The 26,336-nt window shown below is 40.5% G+C and overlaps 1 protein-coding gene across 9 annotated transcripts in view; it reads right to left on the bottom strand.

Moving 5' to 3' along the window:
• DIP2C (disco interacting protein 2 homolog C) overlaps nt 1–26,336 on the bottom strand; it is a 382,732-nt gene that overhangs the window by 185,555 nt on the left and 170,841 nt on the right. For all 9 annotated transcript variants that reach the window (XM_075212090.1, XM_075212092.1, XM_075212091.1 and 6 more), the window contains one exon: nt 245–316. In XM_075212090.1, coding sequence (XP_075068191.1) covers nt 245–316 — 72 coding nt within the window. The remainder of the gene's footprint in view (nt 1–244; nt 317–26,336) is intronic.

The following is a 26,336-nucleotide window of genomic DNA, read 5'->3' as shown; positions in this document are numbered from 1 at the left end:
TTGTTTGGTGGCTACAATAACTAAATACCACTGTGTAGGACAACATCATAGTATACCCAGCAGGTAACACGTTCTTAGTTTGCAGCCCTTTATCCTGTGAGTGATTTTTTTCTATTTAACGTTCTTATTGATCCATCTGCCATCAAGTTGTTGCTGAAATATTGAGCTAGGTCCGGAATCCTACTCCTTATGAGTAACTCAAGCTACAGCAACGTACATGTAAGATATAAGATCTCATACATACCTTGTAGCTGAGGCAGATATGCTCCTATCAATTTCGATCTTTTCTTTTCATAACCCTTCTGCGTGATGTCACCTGCCAAAAAATAAGAGAAATGCATCACAGAGGTGAAAATGTTTCAGTTCTTCATTAAATAGTATTTTATTTCTGAAATTACACCAGTGTTACATCAGTCATGTGGTGATGTGTGAAACACAATGAATGAGCCAAATGACCGGTCAGCATACCACAGACCTAAAATTGTATCCCAAATAACAGTAATACCGAGATACAGATACAAACACACAGTTACTAAGGAAACTCTTGCTGTACTTGTTTCCAAGTAAAACATGCATAAATCGTGGTGAATTCCCCTCCCCCTAAACTCTATTTTTGAGATTGCTCTATTACAAGAGAAGAGACGCACATGAAAAATACTTGGGGGTATATTTACTAAACTGCGGGTTTTAAAAAGTGGAGATGTTGCCTATAGCAACCAATCAGAATCTAGCTGTCATTTTGTAGAATGTACTTAATAAATGATAACTAGAATCTGATTGGCTGCTATAGGCAACATATCCACTTTTTTAAACCTTCAATTTAGTAAATATACCCTTTGGAGTAATTCAATAAACCAATTTTTGTAACGTGCGATGTGGCAGTGACATACTTGCTAGCTTTTTATTTATTTTTTTCAATTCCCCCCCCCCCCCCCCCCGGGAACTCCTGGAGGGTAGATCGGGTAACATCTACATCTGCGGTGGAGAGCATGACACTGCAATTCGCGTAATTTGGCCACACCCCCATTGTGCAAAGTCGCTGTCGCATAATTGCACTGCGGGGCTGGGACCAAAATGATGTGCAACATGTCACTGAGGCCCCGTGTCCTGCCCACTTCACTACAAAGTGGGCAGACGCTGGAAGAATTGCCTACTCTCACTGAAGTACTACAATTTTCATACCGCCAATTCTAAATTTCCACTTCAACAAACTGCCGTCAGTATTTATTATTAGGGACAATGGAGTAATCTGAAAAGCCAACTTGGTTTGGTGACTGGTATAAGAGCATGACTTACAGCATTTGTGGGCAATCATCATCATCATCAATTTATTTATATAGCGCCACTAATTCCGCAGCGCTGTACAGAGAACTCACTCACATCAGTCCCTGCCCCATTGGAGCTTACAGTCTTCGTTCCCTAACATACACACACACACACACACACAGACTAAGGTCAATTTGTTAGCAGCCAATTAACCTACCAGTATGTTTTTAGAGTGTGGGAGGAAACCGGAGCACCCGGAGGAAACCCACGCAAACACGGGGAGAACATACAAACTCCTCACAGATAAAGCCATGGTCGGAAATCGAACTCATGACCCCAGTGCTGTAAGGCATAAGTACTAACCACTAAGCCACCGTGCTGTCCAATCTGCATTCCTCTGAAATTTTTCCTGTGGCCACCCAGCCGGCTGCTCCTGATCTTATTAGAATGGAGACAGCTAACTTCCACGTCATGTGACCTCTTCTGCATGGTGCAGGGAGGTCACATGGCTAACCAGAAGGAGAGCACTGTGCTCTCCCTCCTTCCTCTGTGCGGCCCCATTCAGGGCTGCAGGCCTTCTGCTACTTCTTGTTGCCCCTCACTGGCTCACAGCCTCGTCTCTGCATAAGTGGCACAGGGCACATGGGTGACTTCTAATAGCCATATCATTTACATTGCATTACACTTGTACAATCTGAGATAAGATGGGGTAAATGTGTAGTGATGCATATTCTCTCACTTTTTATTTAGGACATCAATAGAACCATACTTGCCAACGACTGACACCTCCCCTCCAGGAGGGGAGGTCTCGCTGCTGTGTCCTGGGGGTGTGGCCATGTAAATAATGTCATTAGGCCATGTCCTCAGTGAAACATCATCATTTTCAGCCTATTGGATCAGGGGACGGGGCCAGGATGACAAGTTTCACTGTGACTCGCATAACTAAGCTCCGCTCCTCCCACTTCATTAAAGAAGTGGGCAGGATGCAGCAGGTTCCCCTGGGAGTCCGGGAACACTCTCAGAAATTTAGAAGTCTCCTGGACATTCCGAGAGAGTAGGCAACTATGAGTAGAACAGAACAAAGACATCAACACTGACTTAGCCAAGTTTACAAATGATAGATAATGCAAATATAATGAGCAATGCTATAAAGTCTATGGCCAAACATATTGTCTTATTGTGCCACAGTTCCTGTTTTTAGGTGCGTTTTACCAAAGTCAAAAACCACATTTCATGTTTGCCAAATTTTCTTACTTTTCTAAGTAATTAATACACAGGCAACTCCCATGAGTTTCACATGTCTCATTGCAGCAAACTGAACATAGGGTCATGTAAGGACTATATGCAGCAATTCTATGCATAAAGAAATTAAATACTGCTAGATATATCTTACTTTCTTACTTTTTTAAAAAAAAAAAGGGAACAAGAACAAAAAACAAAACAAAACAGAAAATATGTTATTTTTTCTTCTTTCTATCTGGATGTGAACAGCCAAGAAAATGTTATTTGAAAACATGTGTAGTTGTGATTAGTAAAGCCATGTTTTTTTTCCAAGAAAGGCTTTCATGTAGTCTGCATCTCACACCACTATGTATTGCACATTTCGAACAGGCTGCATATTCCTACGCGTTCAATGATACAAACATATTACATCCCCTAGGCCTCCTCATTGTTCATATTTCCAAGTAATAGTAATAGGATCTTAAAAGATTTGTAGGGGTTGTCCTGTCTGTGATTTACAAGCGGTGCACTTAGAATGGGCTCACCGTGTGTCTGACGCTTGTACAGTGCATGGTGAATAAAAAGATCATTGATCTCTACAGGGGTGTAGAAACGAAAATTTTCATTGCTGCTGGAGTGTATAAAATATCATCATCATTTATTTATATAGCGCCAGCAAATTCCGTAGCGCTTTACAATTGAAAAATAGCATCTTTTATAAATCACATAAAATATACATTGAATATGTGTTTTCATTCTTTTCTCAGAAGGTAACACTCTGCATCAATGTAATGAGTACTAGAATGGACCACTCCAATTCTAAATTTACCAGTAAACGAATTCCCTGACTTATTTTTGTACACAAAAATTTATCACGTTTACATCTGTACATTTAAGTTTTCCACATCTGTCCAACTGTGCCAGTATAACTAATTTAGGTTCTTTCAGTACAAGACAAAAGAATAATTATTGAACACTGCAAATTCCTTCACTATTTCAAAATCCACTCAGTACCTTTCATATTTGAAGTCATTGAGCATTATTACTCTCACCCAACATCTTCTGACAGCATTACATGCCACGTCATTAATAATGCAGGTTGGTTTTACCTGTACAGCACTTTAATTCATCATAAAGAGGTCATTCCTACGTCACAAGAGGGGGTGAAAACCTCAAGAGGTGTCCAGCCCAAGAAACACATTAAGATCTAAACTAATCATCATCTTTGCCAATAAATATTTAAAATGTCCTTTAAGCCTTTTCAACAGGATTTTGTATCGTGTGAATATTGATCAATGTTTTCAACAGCTTGTGAAACTGTACCTCACCGGAATATTAAAGGAGTATGATCATTAAAATATAAGTGCGTGAAAAATGTGGAATTAACAAGAGTAAAGAAGATGGAGAAATTTAAATGTATTCAATAGCAACTTGAAATTTACACGATCGTCCAGTTTTGTTCTTCTGCTTATCACCAAAAAAATAATTGTTTCAAAATCTCATATTAAAATACTCTCCCTCTCGCCCTCTTAGATCTACCTCTGACCCACGCCTTATCTCATCTCTGGTAACCACCTCTCACTCCCACCTACAAGACTTCTCCCGTGCTGCTCCCCCCTTATGGAATTCCCCACCAAGCGCAATCAGACTTTCTCACAGCCTTCAAATCTTTAGATGTTCTTTAAAAACCCATCTCTCTTTTTTTTTTTTTTAGAGGTGACCTTATCCTCGATAACACTATTCACACTAATGCACCCTCACCACTGTCCCATTTTCCAATCTGAACCACATTTCCTCCTCTTGTTTCAGCTGTGCCCTCGCCTCTTCCACTTATAATGTAAGCTCTCTAATGAGCGGGGTTCATCATACCCTTTGTTTTCATGTCTGTGTTTATTCTGTCTAATTTGTATATCCCTGTTTTATGTAAGTAGCGTTTTCCCTACTGTACGGCGCTGCGGAGCAAAGTAGCACCTTACAAATCTACGATAATAAATAATAAAGCATACAACATTTGGATACACCATTTTGCCATTCAGTCTATTCCCAGAATGGCAAAATTGTGTATCCAACACTGTAGAAAAAAAATCAATTTATTATCACATTTATTGACACCAAGGTGTATTTTTTTTATTAAAAATAAAGAGCACATTTCATGCAGAACAGCATTGGTTCCATCTTCCAAAGTGCTGCAATAATTACCAGCGGATATAATATCAGAAGCCACCACAGGTACAGACAGTCCCCAGTTGAAATGTGGCAGGAATTTCTACAGTACATTTAAGCTAGTGTCTTATTTGAAATCCCCACAAGACTTCCAGAACACTGTCTGCACCGGAACATCTTACGGAGCAAAATAAACAGTGTTATATTTGAATGCATAATACTAATATACAATTTATATGAAATGTAACAACTATTTTGACAATAATACTTTCTAATTTACCATTAAGCAAAGTTAATCAGGTATGACTGATATTTCTATGTAATACTGTGGCTGGATCACCTAGAAATAACTTATTACATACATTTATTTTAATTAGCAGCACAGATCCAATGTAGATAATTTACAAATGTACCAATTTTTGTATTGGAAACGTACTGATTTCTGAGACAGTATGTCATGATTTCTTTTCATAACTTTTCTAAAGGATCTCCCAAGCTAATTAAGTCTTTTCATCTGAGTGACCACATCATTTTAGACTGAATGCACAGGAGGGGGCCTTTCATCCTGTGCCTTAGAGAGATAGGAAACCTATCTGAATAATGTAACAGCAAGTAATTTAGGAAATCACAGATTGATGTGAATTTTGTTAAGTTTAAATTGCGTTAAATTAAAATTTAGAGAACATATTAGATCCTGATGCTAAAGATCTCAAGTATTATCTCAGACTTTGTGGTGCCAGCTAGGATCAGTGGGCTGGGTTATCCCCTGCCAACATGTGTTTCAGAAGCAGTGTATAAGAGCAGTAATTTGTATTTCAACTGTAGTATACCATCTGAACTTATGGAAGATCAGTAATACCTTTAACTAGTGTGTAAATGGTCATTGTCAGGTCTCTTCAGCAATAAACATCATTGCTTGAAGATTCTGCCCAATACCTATTGCCTGCTGTGTCCCTATGACCAACAGATAAGAGCTTACACTTTCATCTGTTTCCCTGGCTGTCCTGTGTTGAACCCAGCATCTGTGTGTCAACACTCTGTACGCTACCCAGCAATCCAGATCCATAGTAAGTGGTCAGGAGGTGCAAGCCAACCTGCAGCAAGGAGGCACTGCAGCAGCTACAGCAGCTACCCAGAAATAAGTGGTTCTAGGTGATGTGAAGGAGCCTAGTGGTGGCAGCAAGATTCTCCTACAACTATTGTGCAGTTGGCATTTACAGTCGGCGAGTGTCTGGTGGCAAGGAGATACCAGAAGGATTGGTCAGTAACAGTCGGTTACTGATGGTGAGAAAATTACCCAGATAATCTGTGTAAGAACAACGTTCCATCATCCTTCTTCACCCAACAGACCGGGTGGAAAAGTAAACCCACCCAGTTACAAATAGGGATGAGCGCACTCGGATTTATGAAATCCGAGCCCACCCGAACGTTGCGGATCCGAGTCGGATCCGAGACAGATCCGGGTATTGGCGCCAAATTCAAAAGTGAAACTGAGGCTCTGACTCATAATCCCGTTGTCGGATCTCGCGATACTCGGATCCTATAAATTCCCCGCTAGTCGCCGCCATCTTCACTCGGGCATTGATCAGGGTAGAGGGAGGGTGTGTTAGGTGGTCCTCTGTGCTGTTTAGTTCTGTGCTGTTTAGTGCTGTGCTGTTTAGTGCTGTGCTGTGCTGTGCTGTGCTGTGCTGTGTTCTGCAGTATCAGTCCAGTGGTGCTGTGTGCTGTGCTCTGTCCTTCTGAGGTCAGTGGTGCTGCTGGGTCCTGTGCTGTGTCCTGTTCAGTCCAGTGGTGCTGTGTCCTGTGCTCTGTGCTTCTAAGGGCATAGTTATTTCCCCAATATTCCCCTGTGTTTAAAAAAATAAAAAAAAGTTTTTTTAAAAAATACCAAAAACTACTTTAATTTTTTTTAATTACCACAAAATTTGCACAACCAATCCTGCAGTATAAGCCCATTGGTACTGCAATATTACCAAGTTCACACATTCAGCAGTAAAAGTCCAGTGGTACTGCAATATTACAAAGTTTACACATTCTGCAGTATCAGTCCAGTGGTGCTGTGTCCTGTGCTCTGTCCTGCTGAGTTCCGTAGTGCTGCTGGGTCCTGTGCCGTGTCCTGTTCAGTCCAGTGGTGCTGTGTCCTGTGCTCTGTGCTTCTAAGGGCATAGTTATTTCCCCATTATTCCCAAGTTTTTAAAAAATAAAAAAAAAGTAAAAAAAAATAAAATTTTTTTTTAAAAAAAAAAATATATAATAATTATAACCAAATTTGCAAAACCAATCCAGCAGTATAAGTCCATTGGTACTGCAATATTACCAAGTTCACACATTCTGCAGTATCAGTCCAGTGGTGCTGTGTCCTGTGCTCTGTCCTGCTGAGTTCCGTAGTGCTGCTGGGTCCTGTGCCGTGTCCTGTTCAGTCCAGTGGTGCTGTGTCCTGTGCTCTGTGCTTCTAAGGGCATAGTTATTTCCCCATTATTCCCAAGTTTTTAAAAAATAAAAAAAAAGTAAAAAAAAATAAAAATTTTTTTTAAAAAAAAAAATATATAATAATTATAACCAAATTTGCAAAACCAATCCAGCAGTATAAGTCCATTGGTACTGCAATATTACCAAGTTCACACATTCTGCAGTATCAGTCCAGTGGTGCTGTGTCCTGTGCTCTGTCCTGCTGAGTTCCGTAGTGCTGCTGGGTCCTGTGCCGTGTCCTGTTCAGTCCAGTGGTGCTGTGTCCTGTGCTCTGTGCTTCTAAGGGCATAGTTATTTCCCCACTATTCCCAAGTTTTTTAAAAATAAAAAAAAAGTAAAAAAAAATAAAAAATTTAAAAAAAAAAAAATATATAATAATTATAACCAAATTTGCAAAACCAATCCAGCAGTATAAGTCCATTGGTACTGCAATATTACCAAGTTCACACATTCTGCAGTATCTTGTGCTACATATAATGGAGACCAAAAATTTGGAGGATAAAGTAGGGAAAGATCAAGACCCACTTCCTCCTAATGCTGAAGCTGCTGCCACTAGTCATGACATAGACGATGAAATGCCATCAACGTCGTCTTCCAAGCCCGATGCCCAATCTCGTAGTACCGGGCATGTAAAATCCAAAAAGCCCAAGTTAAGAAAAAGTAGCAAAAAGAGAAACTTTAAATCATCTGAGGAGAAACGTAAAGTTGCCAATATGCCATTTACGACACGGAGTGGCAAGGAACGGCTTAGGCCCTGGCCCGTGTTCATGACTAGTGGTTCAGCTTCACCCACGGATCTTAGCCCTCCTCCTCCTCCCCCCCCCTACAAAAAATTGAAGAGAGTTATGCTGTCAGCAACAAAACAGCAAACAACTCTGCCTTCTAAAGAGAAATTATCACAAATCCACAAGGCGAGTCCAAGGATGTTGGTGGTTGTCAAGCCTGACCTTCCCATCACTGTACGGGAAGAGGTGGCTCGGGAGGAGGCTATTGATGATGTAGCTGGCGCTGTGGAGGAACTTGATGATGAGGATGGTGATGTGGTTATTGTAAATGAGGCACCAGGGGGGGAAACAGCTGATGTCCATGGGATGAAAAAGCCCATGAGTCCTCCTCAATACGGGATTCATCCGAGGAATCCTGCAGCGGTACGCCTACTACTGCCACTGCTGCTGTTAGTCGGTCATCTTCCCAGAGGGGAAGTCGTAAGACCGCTAAGTCTTTCACAAAACAATTGACCGTCCAACAGTCGTTTGCCATGACCACAAAATACGATAGTAGTCACCCTATTGCAAAGCGTATAACTGCGGCTGTAACTGCAATGTTGGTGTTAGACGTGCGCCCGGTGTCCGCCATCAGTGGAGTGGGATTTAGAGGGTTGATGGAGGTATTGTGGCCCCGGCACCAAATTTACTACCGGGGCCACTCCACTGTGCAGTCCATATTTAGGTGTATCAGATATTAAACAACGGTGACAGTTGATGCCCAATTTTTTAATTATATTGTGGCCTCGGTACCAAATTGTGTACCGGGGCCACCACACTACGCAGTCCAGATACTTGTTTGGTGGAATTCTGACACGTGGAGGGTTTTATTATTATTATATTGTGTGGACCACTCTATCTATACCACACTACAACTCTATACCACTCTATTTCATACTTTAATTCTATTTCATACTTTAATTCTATTTCATACTTTAATTCTATTACTAATTAATTACCATAAAGAGGAACAAAATAAACCAATTTTACCAAAAGTATAATATGACTTAGACTTACAAACACTACACTTGAAAGATCGTGCCTTTAAATGAAAAAGTCAGTCTTCATTGCACGACTATGTGCAACAGGGACAGTTTTTTGGGTTTACAAAGTCAAACAATAACACTTTGACCCTGTCTGTCTGGGATCTCAATGACGAATTGTCTGTACCATGTTTGGAGGAGGTATTGTGGCCCCGGTATCAAATTGGGTACCGGGGCCACCCCACTATGCAGTCCAGATACTTGTTTGGTGGAATTCAGACACGTGGAGGGTTTTTTAATTATATTGTGGCCTCGGTACCAAATTGTGTACCGGGGCCACCACACTACGCAGTCAAGATAGATAGATGCGTATTGCGTATCATAGATAAAGTACATTCAGTGGTGTGGGGCAAATTGAAAAATATTCAAAATGCACTGACATTATCAAAAACAAGAGGTTGTCACACGCTAAAACTCCAACATGTATATGATGGAGAGGATGGAGGAGCAGCCGTATGTGTAGTGTAATGCAGATCTGTTGAAGGTTTTTTATATATTTTATTGTGGTGCCCAGTGCCCACTCCTCTACGCAGTCCAGGTACAATTATTGGTGCGAATCATAAAAGTTCAGGGTTTTTAAGATATTGTGGTGACCCACTCCTCTACGCAGTCCAGGTACAATTATTGGTGCGAATCATAAAAGTTCAGGGTTTTTAATATATTGTGGTGACCCACTCCTCTACGCAGTCCAGGTACAATTATTGGTGCGAATCATAAAAGTTCAGGGTTTTTAATATATTGTGGTGACCCACTCCTCTACGCAGTCCAGGTACATTTATTGGTGCGATTCATAAAAGTTCGGGGTTTTTAAGATATTGTGGTGACCCACTCCTCTACGCAGTCCAGGTACATTTATTGGTGCGAATCATAAAAGTTCAGGGTTTTTAATATATATTGTGGTGACCCACTCCTCTACGCAGTCCAGGTACAATTATTGGTGCGAATCATAAAAGTTCAGGGTTTTTAAGATATTGTGGTGACCCACTCCTCTACGCAGTCCAGGTACAATTATTGGTGCGAATCATAAAAGTTCAGGGTTTTTAAGATATTGTGGTGACCCACTCCTCTACGCAGTCCAGGTACAATTATTGGTGCGAATCATAAAAGTTCAGGGTTTTTAATATATATTGTGGTGACCCACTCCTCTACGCAGTCCAGAAAGATACCTTGTTGCAACGTTTTGGACTAATAACTATATTGTGAGGTGTTCAGAATACACTGTAAATTAGTGGAAATGCTTGTTATTGAATGTTATTGAGGTTAATAATAGCCTAGGAGTGAAAATAAGCCCAAAAACTTGATTTTTAAACTTTTTATGTTTTTTTCAAAAAAAATCCGAATCCAATACCTTAAATCCGAACCGAGACCTTTCGTCAAGTGTTTTGCGAGACAAATCCGAACCTCAAAAATAACGAAAAACACAAAAAACACGAGACCTCAAAAGTCGCCGGTGCACATCCCTAGTTACAAATACACTTCAGATTTGTCTTCAGTACAGTCATTTCACAGATGTGCAAAGTATACTCCGATTTTGTCTTTTTAATGCAAAAATATACAACTTGGAGAAAAATTATCATTGAAACCGGCGGAGTGCTGACCGATTAGTGAAGTGAGCATAAATCGTAGTTTTTGGTGGAAAAAGTGCCCATATGATTCTGATCCATTGAACAAATAGACCCTGTACAATTCAATCACTAAGTCCAACTGTCATGGTATTATATTGCTATATGCAGAGACCGCTACCAGTATGATTTTATATGCATCTAAATTGCACATTCATTTTTAAACATTACTAGACTCCCACAGCATATATGTGTGAATGAGCCCTTACAGAGTTTAAAAGGAAACAAAAATCCTAAAAATAAAAAGTATAATTTCCCTCACTTTCTAGGGGTCCAATATCCAGCTCAAAGTCTCAGAAAAACAAATAATTGTCACTAAATCAGTGTAAACAATTAACTTGAAACTGTAAAAATCAAAGATATGACTATAAGATAAAATACTGGTAATAAGCCATCATCTAATAACTTTTACTTAATCAGAATACAGGGACATATGTGATGGCCTTCCTGCCACCACCTACATATATATTTACATGACATTACACAGAGCTCCATCATGGGGCATAACAATGGTAAATTAAAGTGATAACAAAAATATAGCTGCAAATAGTATATTTCTAAGCATGCAGATCTTGTAGATTATACTGCAGAAATCCTGTGTTGTACATAATTAGAAATGTTTCACCTTAAAGCAACACAGAGAAGCAAGTAAAAAAGTATTACTTCCATCCATTTTCTTATAAATACATTTATTAGATAGGTGATGCATTTGCTGAAAGATGCCTAAATTAAATTGAATTTAAGATATAAATATATATTTTTTTTAGAGTAAACTACATATTGTTCATGGAGCATGTATCCATCAGACTGTAATCCACTTCATCTGTTGTGGCAGATCACTGTGAGACTGTCACATCGACCTGCTGCGACAAATAAGGTGGATTACAGTCTGACGGATAGTTCATCACTGGGCAAGTGTTCTGATTCTAACTTTCTTATTGATTTCAGTCTGCCGGAGAAGCCATGGAATGTGATTTTAAGGAGAAAAACTTTTGTTTATGCTGACTGAGACGGTTATCAACAATGTAAAAAACTATATAGCCGTTTACAGGAGTCTTTAAAGCTACAGGGCTGTGGTCACATTAGTTTGCTACATAAGAAAAGTTATCTCGTTTCAAACTGGTTCATGAGCTAGTTGGAAAATATGGAATAAATAGTCATAGATAGACTAAATAATTCAAGCAAAGTGAACAGGTTGAACTATGGCCAGTGGAACACGTTCAAACTTAAATGGTAACAATGTATAGTATTTGTCATGGTTTTCCATGTAAACAACAAATTTGAAGTTTGAATTTGAACACGTTAGTAATTTATTTTTTTTTAAATTAAAAAAACAAAAAGTTAAATATACTATAAAATGTAACCACTTAAGCTCGAACAGGCAGAAAATGCAACATTTTTAAGACTCATCATTTGTTTCCAGTGGTGGGCAACAGGCATTCTGAAGGGGGGGATTCAAGTAGCTGTGAAGTGTCTCCAGAACGTACGTCAGACACTTTGTGGCGGTGCTTTGACAGAAATCTCCACTCATCTTTCCTCCCACCCCATAAAGATGTTAGAGAAAATGATTGGAGAGTTCTACCATAATTGGCAACAAAGTGAGCGACGTAATGTTTGTGTTCCACAACGCCGGCAATTGCATCTCCCCCTTAGAGTTGCATGTGGCCCTCAAAGGGGTCGCATATAGTCCTCCTGATTCGCTAAATTGTTTCTCCTTAGCTCTCTTCCTAGCAATTCTGCTGTCAGAGTGAAACCAAAGCACTTACACCCTACTGCATGTAGCAGGTTGGTCTGTAGCTGGATAGTGAGGTCATCTCACCAGCTTTACTAGACAACCATAAGTTAACCTCCTATTTGGAGGTTTAAGTGTCTATATAACCAAACCATCTTTATTTAGGCAGGACAGTTCTGATTTAGGGTACCGATCCTACACAACAGTCGGCACGATCTCGACTGCCGGTAAGTTAGGAGGTATGATCCATATGGTGGCAGGTGTGTCCAGTGATTCAAGGGTGAGGGGAGGGGGCGCTGGGGGTAGTCTAGCACTTCTGAAATACATTGAGCGCCCCAAGGTTATGTGACCCCGCCCCATTGTCTTGACTACCAGGAGGCCGATATTGAGAGGTGTCCTTATCTTCGTACAGTGATCTCATAATGTGACCCGAATTCTTATCCTGAAAGATAATGGGCAGCCTTGTTGTAGGACTAGGGTCTAATTTTTAATCTACTGAAGTGTAACATGTTGCCCACCACACACATTTAAGGATCCTGGGTATTTTTATTTACATCATAATGTTCCTTTAATAATACATATAGCAGAACTGGAATAGCTGTGTGACACATTGGAAAATACTGTTTATTCTAAAAGTATTGTTTGTAAAGTTAAGAAAGCAGGCTGGCATTTGTTATATTAATCTGCACTAGGGACAATGTTTTATGTCACTCTAGGGACAGTATAAGGAAGACTACATCTAAACAGTTCTTCCATTTAGTGCTTATATCTCCATAAGCACATCTAATTACTCTATGCAATAACAGCAAAGGTCATAATCTTTACATGATCTCTGAAATCTCACTTCTTTATTACTCTGCTCCCATCTATACTACTCACACTGATACAACCTCCCTACTGTCCAAATCCGCACTTTGAGACACATTCACTCAGTTCTGCCCTTTTCCTCCACCTCACTTTTTTTTTACATCTGCATTTATTTTATCTACCTTGCATGTCCTTTTTATGTGTTCTCTGTTTTTCCACATGCGGACCAAAGTGGCACCTCACAAGTCAATGACAATAATTGATGATAGCAGATCTGGACTGGAACTGAAGTACAGTCTTGACACACACAAAACTCCAGGCTACATTCATTTTGCAACTAAAAGCCAAAAAATCTTTCGTCAATCTAATGATGTCACAGAGGGCTTCACCTATTAGTATGAGCAAGTGCAGGACACTCATAGGCTTCAATCCAAGAAAGGTTCAGAAATTTAGGGAGGCTAAGCAGCCCTTCGTATGCATTTTTGGGGAGCCTAGACAGGTCCCCAATTACTTCCAGGCCCAACAGACTTTTTAGCAAATACCAAACTTAGCAGACAAAGCATAGATGATGGGTTATCATAGTTATCATATATGATACATCTGGACTTCCTTGTCAAAGCTTAATTCTAAACAACTGTCAGAGATAATATAATAAAAATATATATATATATATATATATATATATATATATATATATATATATATATATATTTATTTTAATACATATATAGTAATACAACAGACCAAATAAACACTGCAGTTCAGAATACCTCTTTGGCCTATCAGAATAACAAAACAGAACTTTCCAGCTCAGCCCAGAAGGTCATAGTGTGATGATATCACTCTGCAAGAGCAGGAGACAGGGCACGTGTGGGACACAAGCACAGCTCAATAGGAATTAAAATTCAAAACAACCCAAGTTTTCTTGGCACCTTCCCAGTGAAATAAAGCAGAGTTACAACCAAGAAAAAAAAAAAAAGCATGCCGGAGCTGTACAAGATTTTCTTGGAGTGCTTCTTGTCCATAATTCAAATCATTATCTTCAGTAACCATTTACCGCAATGCAGAAAAATTAGCCAAGAACTATTGATTAACAGGACCATTTTCCATCCAGCCCCTTAATAGGTGGTTACTATAGACCCGAATAAACATTTTGGTAATCTGGAGTAAAAGTAATTCTATTAAGTGGCATCATACTCCTATAGGATAATATCTTACTTTATCTTGAAACACTTTTGGTATTTTAATGTATGTCAGACGTATTCCTCCATCCAGTGTTTCCAGCCCTATATGGCTCATCTTAAACAGAGCTGGCCTTTCACCCAGTCAGTTGAGTAAACCATTCCCTTACCGGGTGAAGGTAAGATAACACAACAAAACAATAGCGCCAAAGAGAGACATGGAGCTGGATTTAAGGGTGGCTTGAGAAATGAAGGCTTGTCTTTAATTAGCTCTGTGATAGATGAAGTGGTACTATATGGGTGTCTAGTACAATATAAGCATAGTTACTGCTTTCCTGGTGCTATATGGGAGAGTGGTACTAATGACAATATATACAGTAGGTACCCTGGCCCAACCTTTTAAATGGGAGTTGGTAGGGTCTGGAGCTTATCTGTGTGAAGTTTGTATGTTCTCCCTGTGTTTGTGTGGGTTTCCTCCGGGTGCTCCGGTTTCCTCCCACACTCCAAAAACATACTGGTAGGTTAATTGACTGCTAACAAATTGACCCTAGTCTGCGTGTCTTTGTGTTTGTGTGTGTTAGGGAATTTAGACTGTAAGCCCCAATGGGGCAGGGACTGATGCGAGTTCTCTGTACAGCGCTGCAGAATTAGTGGCACTGTATAAATAAATGGTGATGATGATCTCCTACTGATCTAAGACATAGGCTGCATTAATATTTAGTCTATAATATGACTACATCCACTGTGTGTAGGTGATGTGTAGACTTTTCATACCGTCCTTACTGTCCCTAGGCTAAACTCCAACTGACAACAATGTTTATTTTCCAGCCAATACTATGTATCAGAAGAAAACAAAGAACAATGGGAAATTTCAAATATCCATCTTTGGCAGATTGAACTGTTTTATGCATGTAACAATCTCATAGTCCAATGAAATCACTAAGGCTAAATCCAAAGCAGAATAAAAAGTCCCCTTGTAATTTTTCTGTGAGTCTAATTTTAAGATCCATATTCCCCTTAAGAAACAATTTTATGAGAGTTGTTTACTGATGACTCAAGTTCGGTGTCAGCCACTTGGCAGCAGGGATTGCAGAGAAATAAGGCTGTTTGTGTAGAGATTCATGACTCATTTTATACCATCTTTAACAATTCAGGCATTTTAGAATCTATATGGATTTATGCTCGAAGGTTCTTTGTCTCAGAAAGGAAAAAGTGAGCTATAAAAATAAAGATGTAATAATAATCCTCACCAAGCCATCCACAAAAATGTATACAGTTTCGACATTTGAGAAACAAATGACCCATTATATCGTCATTCCATATAGCTTAACTTAATAAATTTCACACTGTAATAAATAAAAAATGCTACCTTATGTACAACACTGATACAAATAGTAGCATCAAACAGGAAAAAGCCCTAGGGGGTAATGTATGAATGTCCGATTTTTTCAACTCGCTGGAAATCGGCAACTTTGCAGTGAAAATTTAAAGTGGCGATGGCTTGTAAAGGCAAACTTGCCTTTACAAGCCATCGCCGCTTTAAATTTTACCTGCAAAGTCGCCGATTTCTGGCGAGTTGAAAAAAATCGGACATTCATACATTTACCCCCTAGTGTAAGATAAAAAGGTGATTTCCCTAGCGATTGGGTTTATTTTCATTAGCCTTTTATAGTAAGGGCGCAACCACTTAGCGTAACTCGCTCTGGATAAGTTTCCAGTGTCAGAAGAGTATTACTGCCATGGCCAGGCGCGGGCTGGGAGAGGGAAGCCCGGGGGGCACACAGAAGGCCGCATCACGACAGGCAATGCGGCCGCGTCATTGATGACCACCGGTTAAAATGGGGCATATTGCATCCGGGGGCCTACCCTCCGGCCCTAATAGCGGTCTGACTGAGCGGTCCCCTGGGCCAGCCTGCCCCTGGCCATGGCGATAAGGTAAATTACAGCAAAAATCATTTACTTTATAACTACATTAAGCACCAATAAAAAGTTACGCTTGTCACTGAGATAAGCGTGATTTTAATAAATAGACCCCAATATCCTTGCTTAGAGATAATTTCTTATCCAATTTATTACAGTACATATTTGAGGTATTTTATGTATATGTCCGTGGCCTTGTGTTTTGAAATCACGAGTGTTAAGTACTTTTTACACTTTTCAAATCCACTAATGAGGACAGATGACAAAGGGTCGATAAAAAAAAAAAAAATGACAACCATAAATGACTAAGCAAGACTGAAATCCTTCTGGAATTCAATTAGTCCTGGATGACAATTCAGTTGTCCAGTTGCCACGTGTGGAGTCAACAGCTAAACTCTTTAACGGAGATCCATCTGATCTGGTTACTCGACTTCACTGCTAAACAGTCAGAACTGTTGATTTTGCTAACTTGCGTCTGTGGCAAAATTGGGTGCAGATCTCTCCATATGGTAACCAAGCACGCCAATCTTAGAAGGTGGCGCCACCTTTTTTACATTCTGCTAGCAAGGGTATATCGATAGTATAAAAAGTTAGGTAGGGAGTTGTATTTTGTCTATATAAATGTAAAAAAAAAAATCTCCCCAACGGCAGACTGACCTGTTTATTTTAGGTTTTGCATCTAGAATGCTGGAGTAATGACAGAGTAACGGAGGTTAGCAGCAGGGATGCTGAATTGCGCTAGTGCAGGGATTGGTTTGGAATAGGACAAGGCTGAACAGACGTTGGAACATTCCTAGAGTGAGGTTCCCACAGAATTTTACTAGTGCCATTTACACACCACAGCTGAGTAGGCTGCAGCTATCATGGTGTGATAAAAACATAAAATAAAATAAAAAAATCTGCTGGCGCCTCTGTTGCTGATCCGTGAATAGATTGATCACATGATTAAAAGCACTTCACAGACACCATCACACTAAAATAGATTTTAATGTCAAATATATAAATATTTTAATAATTTTATAACCATCTTTGGCTTCATGAGTTGTTTCCTAACAATGCACTGATCCTAAACTAATCTAAAGAATTTGTTACACAACGCTTTATCTATGCAAACTATTAGCAACAGTTTTTGTTTTCTTCCCAGATGCTGGATGAAAATCATGTTGGATGTGTGAACTGAATTCCACATAGTGGAGCATTAACAGGGGCCTCTCAGCACTTCTCTGCTGTTGGTGGACCCTGCTCCTTCCATTACTGAACTCTCATGTCTGTGGCTTCCCTCATGCCTCTAGTCCCTTCTTTATATCATGCCCTCACAAATATAATCACATGATCTTATGGGAGGCAGTGACCTGTCCACTCACCTCCTAATATACTCTGTGGTACTATGCACATTCCAGTGTTTTCAGTGGCTGTAACGTGGTCATCCCCAACCTACTTCAAAATGTTTGACTTCCTGGGTGTGCGAGATATGTTTTGGCTAGGTTGTATGCACCTTATTATATAATTTAAAAGAAGAAACCCAGTAAAAACAAACCAACAATACTAATGTGCTACAGCCGTAGGTTTTCTAAAAAGAAAGTTCACAAGTGCAAATAGTTCTATTATTAGAAGGCAATTCAAGTTTAATTAGGTGTGCAATATGAAATATTTAAAGCTGTTACTTTCTTACAGGCATGCAAGAATAATTTCAAATAGGTTTAAAACCATAAAAATTATAATGATATTGTGGAAGTTGGCTGAGGTTCTGCGAGCCGCACTGTTTAAATGGTCCCATAGTTCATAAACATTATTTCAAAAGGAAATAGGCCAATCTATAACACTTAGGTAGAGGTATGTATGGCTACACATCTAGAAGCAGTCAGCTGATCAGGAGAACTGAACAATTTGTTAAGGTATAATACTTACTTTTTCCAGTTCCACAGTATCCTTTTTGTCAATTGACACCCAAAATGTAACTAACATGAGGCACTAAATTACATGGGACAATGCCCACCAAAGTATATTTTAGTATGGTTTATTTTTCTCTTCCCTACAACTATTTTGCCGCTTAGAAACACCCTGATGTGATCGATCTGATATATAAGAATAGTTAAGCAAGACAGACCAGGGTTCACACAATAAGATCACACTCCCAGTGACTGAACGCATATGCTGGCAAGACACTGCTCAGGCACACTTGGATAAAGAATAAGCTTTGTTTCATGTTCAGCTTTATACAGCAGTGTTATGACATGCAGTGTCCCAAATGCATGAGTGAATTCCCCAGGTGCTGGCTTGCAGCCAATGCTGTCAATACCCAGCTACAGACGTAAATAGTTTAAGGCCAGAGAATTGTGTGGTCGCCTTGGATTTCCCAGAACTCCCTGGGAGCAGAACTAAAGCTGTGCTTCTTTTATGGACTGGCTTACTGTAACGTAAACACTGACTGTCTCTACAGTGCGTTTTCCATATCTAGTGTCAGAATATCTCATGATTTTAAAAGTTGCATTGGACGCTTTGTATCAAGAACGCAGTCATTTCCATTTTTGGAATTTTATGGGCATTAGGACCTATTAAAATATTTGGTGTCCTCTGCTCCTGCTTTATATGGCATAATGTTCTCAAAGACTATGCATTATTTAATGGGAGCAGCCTACACGCTCCATGTACCTATGTGTGTATAAAAATTGTATGATTTTATATACACCGATCAGCCACAACATTAAAACCACTGACAAGTGAAATGAATAACATTATCTTTGTGTGAGCTGTTTTCGTGAGGAAGAGATGGCACCAGGATGCATTATGGGAAGAAGGTAAACCGGCAGAGGCAGTGTGATTCTCCACTGGGAAACCTTGGGTCCTGGAATTCAGGTGGATATTACTTTGACACATACCACCTACCTAAACGTTGTTGCAGACCAAGTACTCCCCTTCATGGCAATGGTATTCCCTGATGGCAGTGGACTCTCATCAGGATAATGCAAAACTGCAAATACTGTGCAGAATGGTTTGAGAAACATGACAAAGAGTTCAAGGAGTTGACTTCGTTGGAGCATCTGTGCTGCACAAGTCAGAGCCATGGAGGACCCACATTGCACATCTTGGTGCCCAATACCACAGGACACCTTCAGAGGTCTTGTGGAGCTAATGGCTCGATGGGTAAGAGCTGTTGTGGCAGCACAAGAGGGAGCGACAGAATATTAGACAGGTGGTTTTAATATTGCGGCTGTTGGTATATAGTGTGTGTGTGTGTGTGTGTGTGTGTGTGTGTGTGTGTGTGTGTGTGTGTGTGTGTGTGTATATATATATATATATATATATATATATATATATATATATATATTAGTTATAGTTCAGGGGTGCATAGGTGGGCTATTCACTTCCTTGTTGCGCTTTCTTTGATGCGGGCATAAATGACCAGAGGGTCCCACAAATGCAGGCAGTTCAACAACCTCCCCCTAAAGGTGTTGGTACACAGGTGTGGTAACTTAGTGTACAGTGCAAACAGGTGTCTTAATAATTTGGGTGCCAGAGCATCTCTATAAATATAAACTCTTTATTTACACTGCTTCTCCTCCAGTACCCTACTTGGTACTTGGGCTGTGGATAATAAATAGCTATTTACATCTCCTGTCTCCTCCCGCATAATTTTTAGGTGGTTGACAGCTTTTGCTTACAGAATAAACTTCTCCTTACTCCTCCTGCCCAGTGCATCTCTACTCCCAGGATCAGATGCTGTGTCTCTTAGACATTGCTATATTAATACAATATCCCCCCTGACTGAGCTCTCCTCTCTGCGACACAGCCACATTCTGAGGTAATTTCTCCCTCAAATCTGTCCCATTTCACCCATATTATCCCTGTCATGATGAACTTTGTCCCTTGGTGGTAGCAGGCCATGGACTCACTCCCCAAATTGCATGGTGGACCCCAGAACCTCCTCCCCTCCGTCCAGCGTCCCTGACTGTCCCTCTTTCCTGACACTTCTGTACAGCTCCCCACACATTCGGTCACCAGTATGTGTGCATAAAAACGCCAGAATAGAGCACTCACCAGGACTATTAAGGTGGAAGGACATTTATTGCCAAAAAGTCAACGTTTCAATCGTTGTAGAGACGATCATCAGGGCAGCAAACAAAAGAAGACACCAAAACCCTCTTTAAATACTCACAATACAAAATTTGCTGCTTTTGTAAACCACAGCTGATTGGCTCTGATATTTGACGTCTGGGAGACATGTCAGATTGCCTAGCAACCTCTGTTAACAACAGAAATACACCCAATGCATATTTAAAAACAGATTCCCCAAATGCTATCTGTACCATGTCTGCCCAAAAGGTGCTACTTTTGTATTGTGGATATTTAAGCAAGATTTTGGTGTCATGTCATGTTCTGTTAGCTGTCCTGACAATAGTTACTATAGTCACTTTGTAAATAAATCACTTTGTAAATAAAATACATTGCTAATTACCTTTGCATAAATGTAAGTAAAGTTACCATGGAAATGGATCACAAGTCTTTTTAGATAAAGTGCCACAGGGATTAGGGAGAGACCACAATTCTAAAACAAATAGCTAATGATCATATAGGTGCAGTAATTTCTGCACATTTATATCAGAAAATAATAATTCATTGTGAAAACGGGATCTAAGAGAGTTATAAAAACACACGTACTATTTACAAAAGCGTGGGAAGCAATTTTCTTTCACAGCTCAATAGTGAAACAGATACTTTAATGGCCTATGGAGAAGTTCAATTCCCTGAGAGATAATTGGGAATTTAGTTATTGAGATGCATTGTTTTCCAACCCAGATAAAATATAAGCACCTCCTTATGTTTAAATGAACACAGCCATAAAAAAAACAAAAAAACAAAACATTTCTGTATTTTAAATAAATATAGATATATAGAGTAGTAGCTAATTTGAGATGAGCAAATTGCAGTTTTCTGGTTTTTGTTTTCTAGATGGGTGTCATGTGTATCCCAAAAAGGACAAATAAAATGGGAATTTGAGAGACACAATGTTAATGTCTGTAAGCATGCATATTGCAGTAATATACCTGTATTCTCTACACCCATATTTAAAAGTATTTTAAGATAGTACCACATTGTTATTTTTAGTTCATATAGTCTAGTATTACACTTCCCTCAGCCCAAACTTTAGGAGTATACTTTTGAAAAGTTTCAATTTGGTCCTAAAAGCTTAAATAAATAAGACAGAAGTAAGGGTTTTGATAGAGCTTAAACCTAAACATTACAGGATGGCTAATGTCCATATCAGCTATCTCATGTGGACACTTACAGCATGTATAGCTGGATAAAGTTAACATTACACACTGTTCTGGCACTAACTAAAATGTATATAAAATCTATTTAGGAGAACATAAGGGAGCAATGAAAATTCAGTCCAAAAATATCCAACTGGTGTCCCTTACTCTGGAGATGGAATGTTGGCAACCCTTAAAGCAAAGGCCACATGTATATGATTGTTTCATGCAGCTCTGTAGGGAACAGAGGATTTATGTAGCTGGAATCAAATGACAGCTCGTTTCTCCAAAATTGCACAGGTTCAGCCTCCTGTTGATTCCAATTTATTGGAATCTGCTGATAATTGCTTCTAAACGATCAATAAAGCCTGTCCAGAATTCTTTCCCTTCTGCTTAAGCATTTCAGTAATTTGAATTAAACAATGTCAAACATTCATGCCAACAGTGATAAGCCAAGAGAGCAGCATGTGCCAAACCAAATACTTGGTCTCAGGATATGAAATGTCCCGGTACCTTAATGTCCTGAGAACAGAATACAGCCCAGCCATTTACAGGGTCTTACACTATTTAGTAATATTTATTTTATAAAGGGACACACAATGGATAATGTCAACATTATCCATATAATGCTAGAATAGCTAGGCACCCTTTGAAAATATAAATGTAACCCCCTGTCACTGTGTGTAGTGTCGGGTGCAAAGGGTACACAGTGCACCTCCTTCTCAAGCCCTGGCTAGCTGATGGGCATGGGTGTAAATGATCAGGGGGTCCCTGCACATGCAGGTGTTTCTTTGTAGTTAGTGGGACACAGGTAATGTCACTTTGGTGCAGTGTAATAGAAGTCACAATAATTTGGGCGCCAGACCATCTCTATAACAAACTCAACTCTTTATTTACACTCTTCCTCCAGCACGATAATCATAATGGTTGCAGCAATAAAGAAATATATGTACAGCTCCTTACTCTCTCCAGCACAGTTCTTAATGAGCAATACGAATATGGTTGCAAATATATCTCATTACTCCTCCTGCACAGTTCTTAATGTTATCCAGATGTTATGTAACATAAATCATTGGTCTCTCTTACACTCCATACTCACTGCAGATACCCTTTCTGCAGGGGCACATGCATGGATGCTAATAGGCAGGCAGCCTCTCCTCCATGCAGCTCTGACACACTCTGTGTACCTCTCAACTGCAGCTCACCCCTCCTCTGCGGGGATGATGTCTCCTGTGCTCTGACACGTCACTCTGTGTACTCTCAGCCTCAGGATCTGACACTACAGCTACCAGGCCTCTTGTAGCAGCCCTCACTCCAGGGCCTCTTCCATGCAAAGTGTCCCCCTCTCTCTTGGGTTCTCTATAGTGGCATGGAGTTCTCCCCCTCATCCAGGGCACACATTCCTTGCCCTGGCTCAGTCACCATGCTCAGACTTCCAGGCAATGCTGGGGGAGCCTGGGAGCTTCCACCCCAGGTCCCCAGCTACAACTCTCCTCTTCTCTCTCCCTTCTCAGTTCCTATCCCCCCTTAATGACAGCCCCTCCTTCCTCTCCCTCAGTCTCCAGGCTGGGCTGGGTTATCACCATGGTAACCAGTTTATGTAACTTTTCAGAAACTTCTATCTTACCCTCTAGGTGACCCCTCCTCTATTCACTGAGGTAAAGGTTTAACTAAAACACCACTAGGGGGGTGTTACATTCTCCCCCGATTAGCTGGGCACCCTAAACTACACCTAATGGGCTGCCTAGCTAATCTCACTCACACCTAACTCACATATGACCACACACATGTAAACTTTTCTACATCACTATTGCATGAAAAATCACAGTGTAAAGTAAATACATACATAGCAATACAATGGCAGTATCAATATAAAACACATTTCACATTGCATACCCCACAACACCCCCAATGGATGTAAACATGTGAGTCACAGGTGTCCTGTTTTCTTTCAATGTACATTTAAATATGGCTTTATGCCAAAGCAATGTAGCACCTGCCCATGCCTGCCCATGTCTCCCCCCTCCTGGGTCAAAAAGAGACAAGTGGCTCTCGTGGGCCCCTCCCAACAAATACATCTCCCCCAAGTCACATATCAGCAATATATGCAGGGGTGGCATTTGACCAGCGGGGTTGCCTTCCCCCCTTTCTCTCCAACGTGGACGATCTGCCTTTCTTTGCTCCCCCTAATCCTCCGGAAGGGCAATATACAGACGTCACATTGCACAATCTGCCTCTCTTTGCTTCCCCAAATCCTCAGGAAAGGCAATATACAGACTGCATTATAATTACACCTCACACGTTGAACCTTTTCTTCTTTTGCTTCCCACTCAGCTGGATTAAGTGGCACTACAAGTCTCAGCAACAAGCACACTGCTGCTCCATATACTGTCCCGGACAGAACTACTCAGCAAACAGCTTGCTTCACCTTCTCCTCATTACCCTTGGTCTCCTGGGCACCTAGAGACGGTCAGACATGGTGTCCCAAGGGTGTTACTCCGGCTGGGCACACTGCACTCAGTCCCTGTGTCCTGCAAGCACTTTCTCCATCTGTTGTGCTCGAGCCCCACGTTGGGCGCCATTATGTAACCCCCTGTCACTGTGTGTAGTGTCGGGTGCAAAGGGTACACAGTGCACCTCCTTCTCAAGCCCTGGCTAGCTGATGGGCATGGGTGTAAATGATCAGGGGGTCCCTGCACATGCAGGTGTTTCTTTGTAGTTAGTGGGACACAGGTAATGTCACTTTGGTGCAGTGTAATAGAAGTCACAATAATTTGGGCGCCAGACCATCTCTATAACAAACTCAACTCTTTATTTACACTCTTCCTCCAGCACGATAATCATAATGGTTGCAGCAATAAAGAAATATATGTACAGCTCCTTACTCTCTCCAGCACAGTTCTTAATGAGCAATACGAATATGGTTGCAAATATATCTCATTACTCCTCCTGCACAGTTCTTAATGTTATCCAGATGTTATGTAACATAAATCATTGGTCTCTCTTACACTCCATACTCACTGCAGATACCCTTTCTGCAGGGGCACATGCATGGATGCTAATAGGCAGGCAGCCTCTCCTCCATGCAGCTCTGACACACTCTGTGTACCTCTCAACTGCAGCTCACCCCTCCTCTGCGGGGATGATGTCTCCTGTGCTCTGACACGTCACTCTGTGTACTCTCAGCCTCAGGATCTGACACTACAGCTACCAGGCCTCTTGTAGCAGCCCTCACTCCAGGGCCTCTTCCATGCAAAGTGTCCCCCTCTCTCTTGGGTTCTCTAAAGTGGCATGGAGTTCTCCCCCTCATCCAGGGCACACATTCCTTGCCCTGGCTCAGTCACCATGCTCAGACTTCCAGGCAATGCTGGGGGAGCCTGGGAGCTTCCACCCCAGGTCCCCAGCTACAACTCTCCTCTTCTCTCTCCCTTCTCAGTTCCTATCCCCCCTTAATGACAGCCCCTCCTTCCTCTCACTTAGTCTCACAGGCTGGGCTGGGTTATCACCATGGTAACCAGTTTATGTAACTTTTCAGAAACTTCTATCTTACCCTCTAGGTGACCCCTCCTCTATTCACTGAGGTAAAGGTTTAACTAAAACACCACTAGGGGGGTGTTACATAAAGTACAGTAGAACAAGGAGTATGAACTGGGAGGGACTCCAGGAAAACATTTTGAATACATGGACTGAGGGCAGTTTCAGGGTAAACTGACCTCTAGTAAATGACAACAGAGACTAGGGTCAATGATGGTTGAGAGGTGGAATATTTGACTATGTGCCTCTATAAAACCAACAAAACAAATCTAATGCAGAGTAATTAGAGCATAACGAATTTAAATGTATACCATTGCTTTAGCTATACTCACTGGAAGCTGGACACCAGCCCGTGTGGAACGTGTTCTTTGCCAGTGGACCAGTGAGTATAGACAAAGCATTTGACAATCAATAAATAACTAATTTGAGCTATGCTTAAACTTTCACCTTCCGATGAATGCAGTGCAGGTCAATGCTCCGCAAGCAGAAGTATAACCTTCCGAAGTCCTTAGGGTTTGTGCTGGTGGATGTGCGGACACAATTTTAACTCATTATCTCCTAATTACTGTGTTTGTTTTTATAATTGGCTTATTAGAACCACATAGTGAACTGCTCCACATAACCATCCCTAACTCTAGTCTCTGTTGTTATTCACAAGAGGTCGATAGATCCTAAATCTGCCCTCAGACTATATAATAAAAAGGGATTCCTGGAGTAAGTGTTGAAACAAAGTTGTCATGGTCACATTAGTGAAAACACTTTTGGATAGAAAAAAAATGTATTACTTGCCCCAGTATTATGTAATAAACCATGGTTAGTGAAGTTAACAGACTACAGCCATTAAATAAACCAATTTCAACTGAGGAAGAAGAGCTTCAGTGATTTAACATGTGTTACTATCTAGCAAGTCACCTAAAATAGATTTTTCCTGTTGTATAAGATGTAAAGGGCTACTAAATTTGTGAAGTTCAGTTTTGGGTTCCTATGATGCCGTTTTAAAACAGCCAATATCTTCACAGGCTTTTTTAGGAGTAGCAATTGGGAACAGAGATGAACCATAGACCTAAGGTCAGTACATCCAGCACTACAGCGACTGTCTCACTGTGAATTAAATACAAAGATCAGTTTAATGGGAGGGAAGAATGAAAAGAGGATGTGAAGTACTGGAATATACTGCTGGGTGCCTGAAGATGAAGATGCGGTCTCATCCCAGAAATGCATTACTTTCCTAGCAATATTCTATCTTTCTGACCAGCAGAACAAATTGTATTAACCAGAGTATACGTTCATAGTATGTAAATTAAGGTGATGCAGGCCTCATTTCTTGTGTTACACTATACACACACACATATTATATATTGT

Source organism: Mixophyes fleayi, chromosome 5 (genome assembly GCF_038048845.1).
Source record: "Mixophyes fleayi isolate aMixFle1 chromosome 5, aMixFle1.hap1, whole genome shotgun sequence".
NCBI lineage: Eukaryota > Metazoa > Chordata > Amphibia > Anura > Limnodynastidae > Mixophyes > Mixophyes fleayi.
The sequence above is the reverse complement of the archived record's forward strand: the minus strand, read 5'-3'. Positions and strand labels throughout refer to the sequence as shown.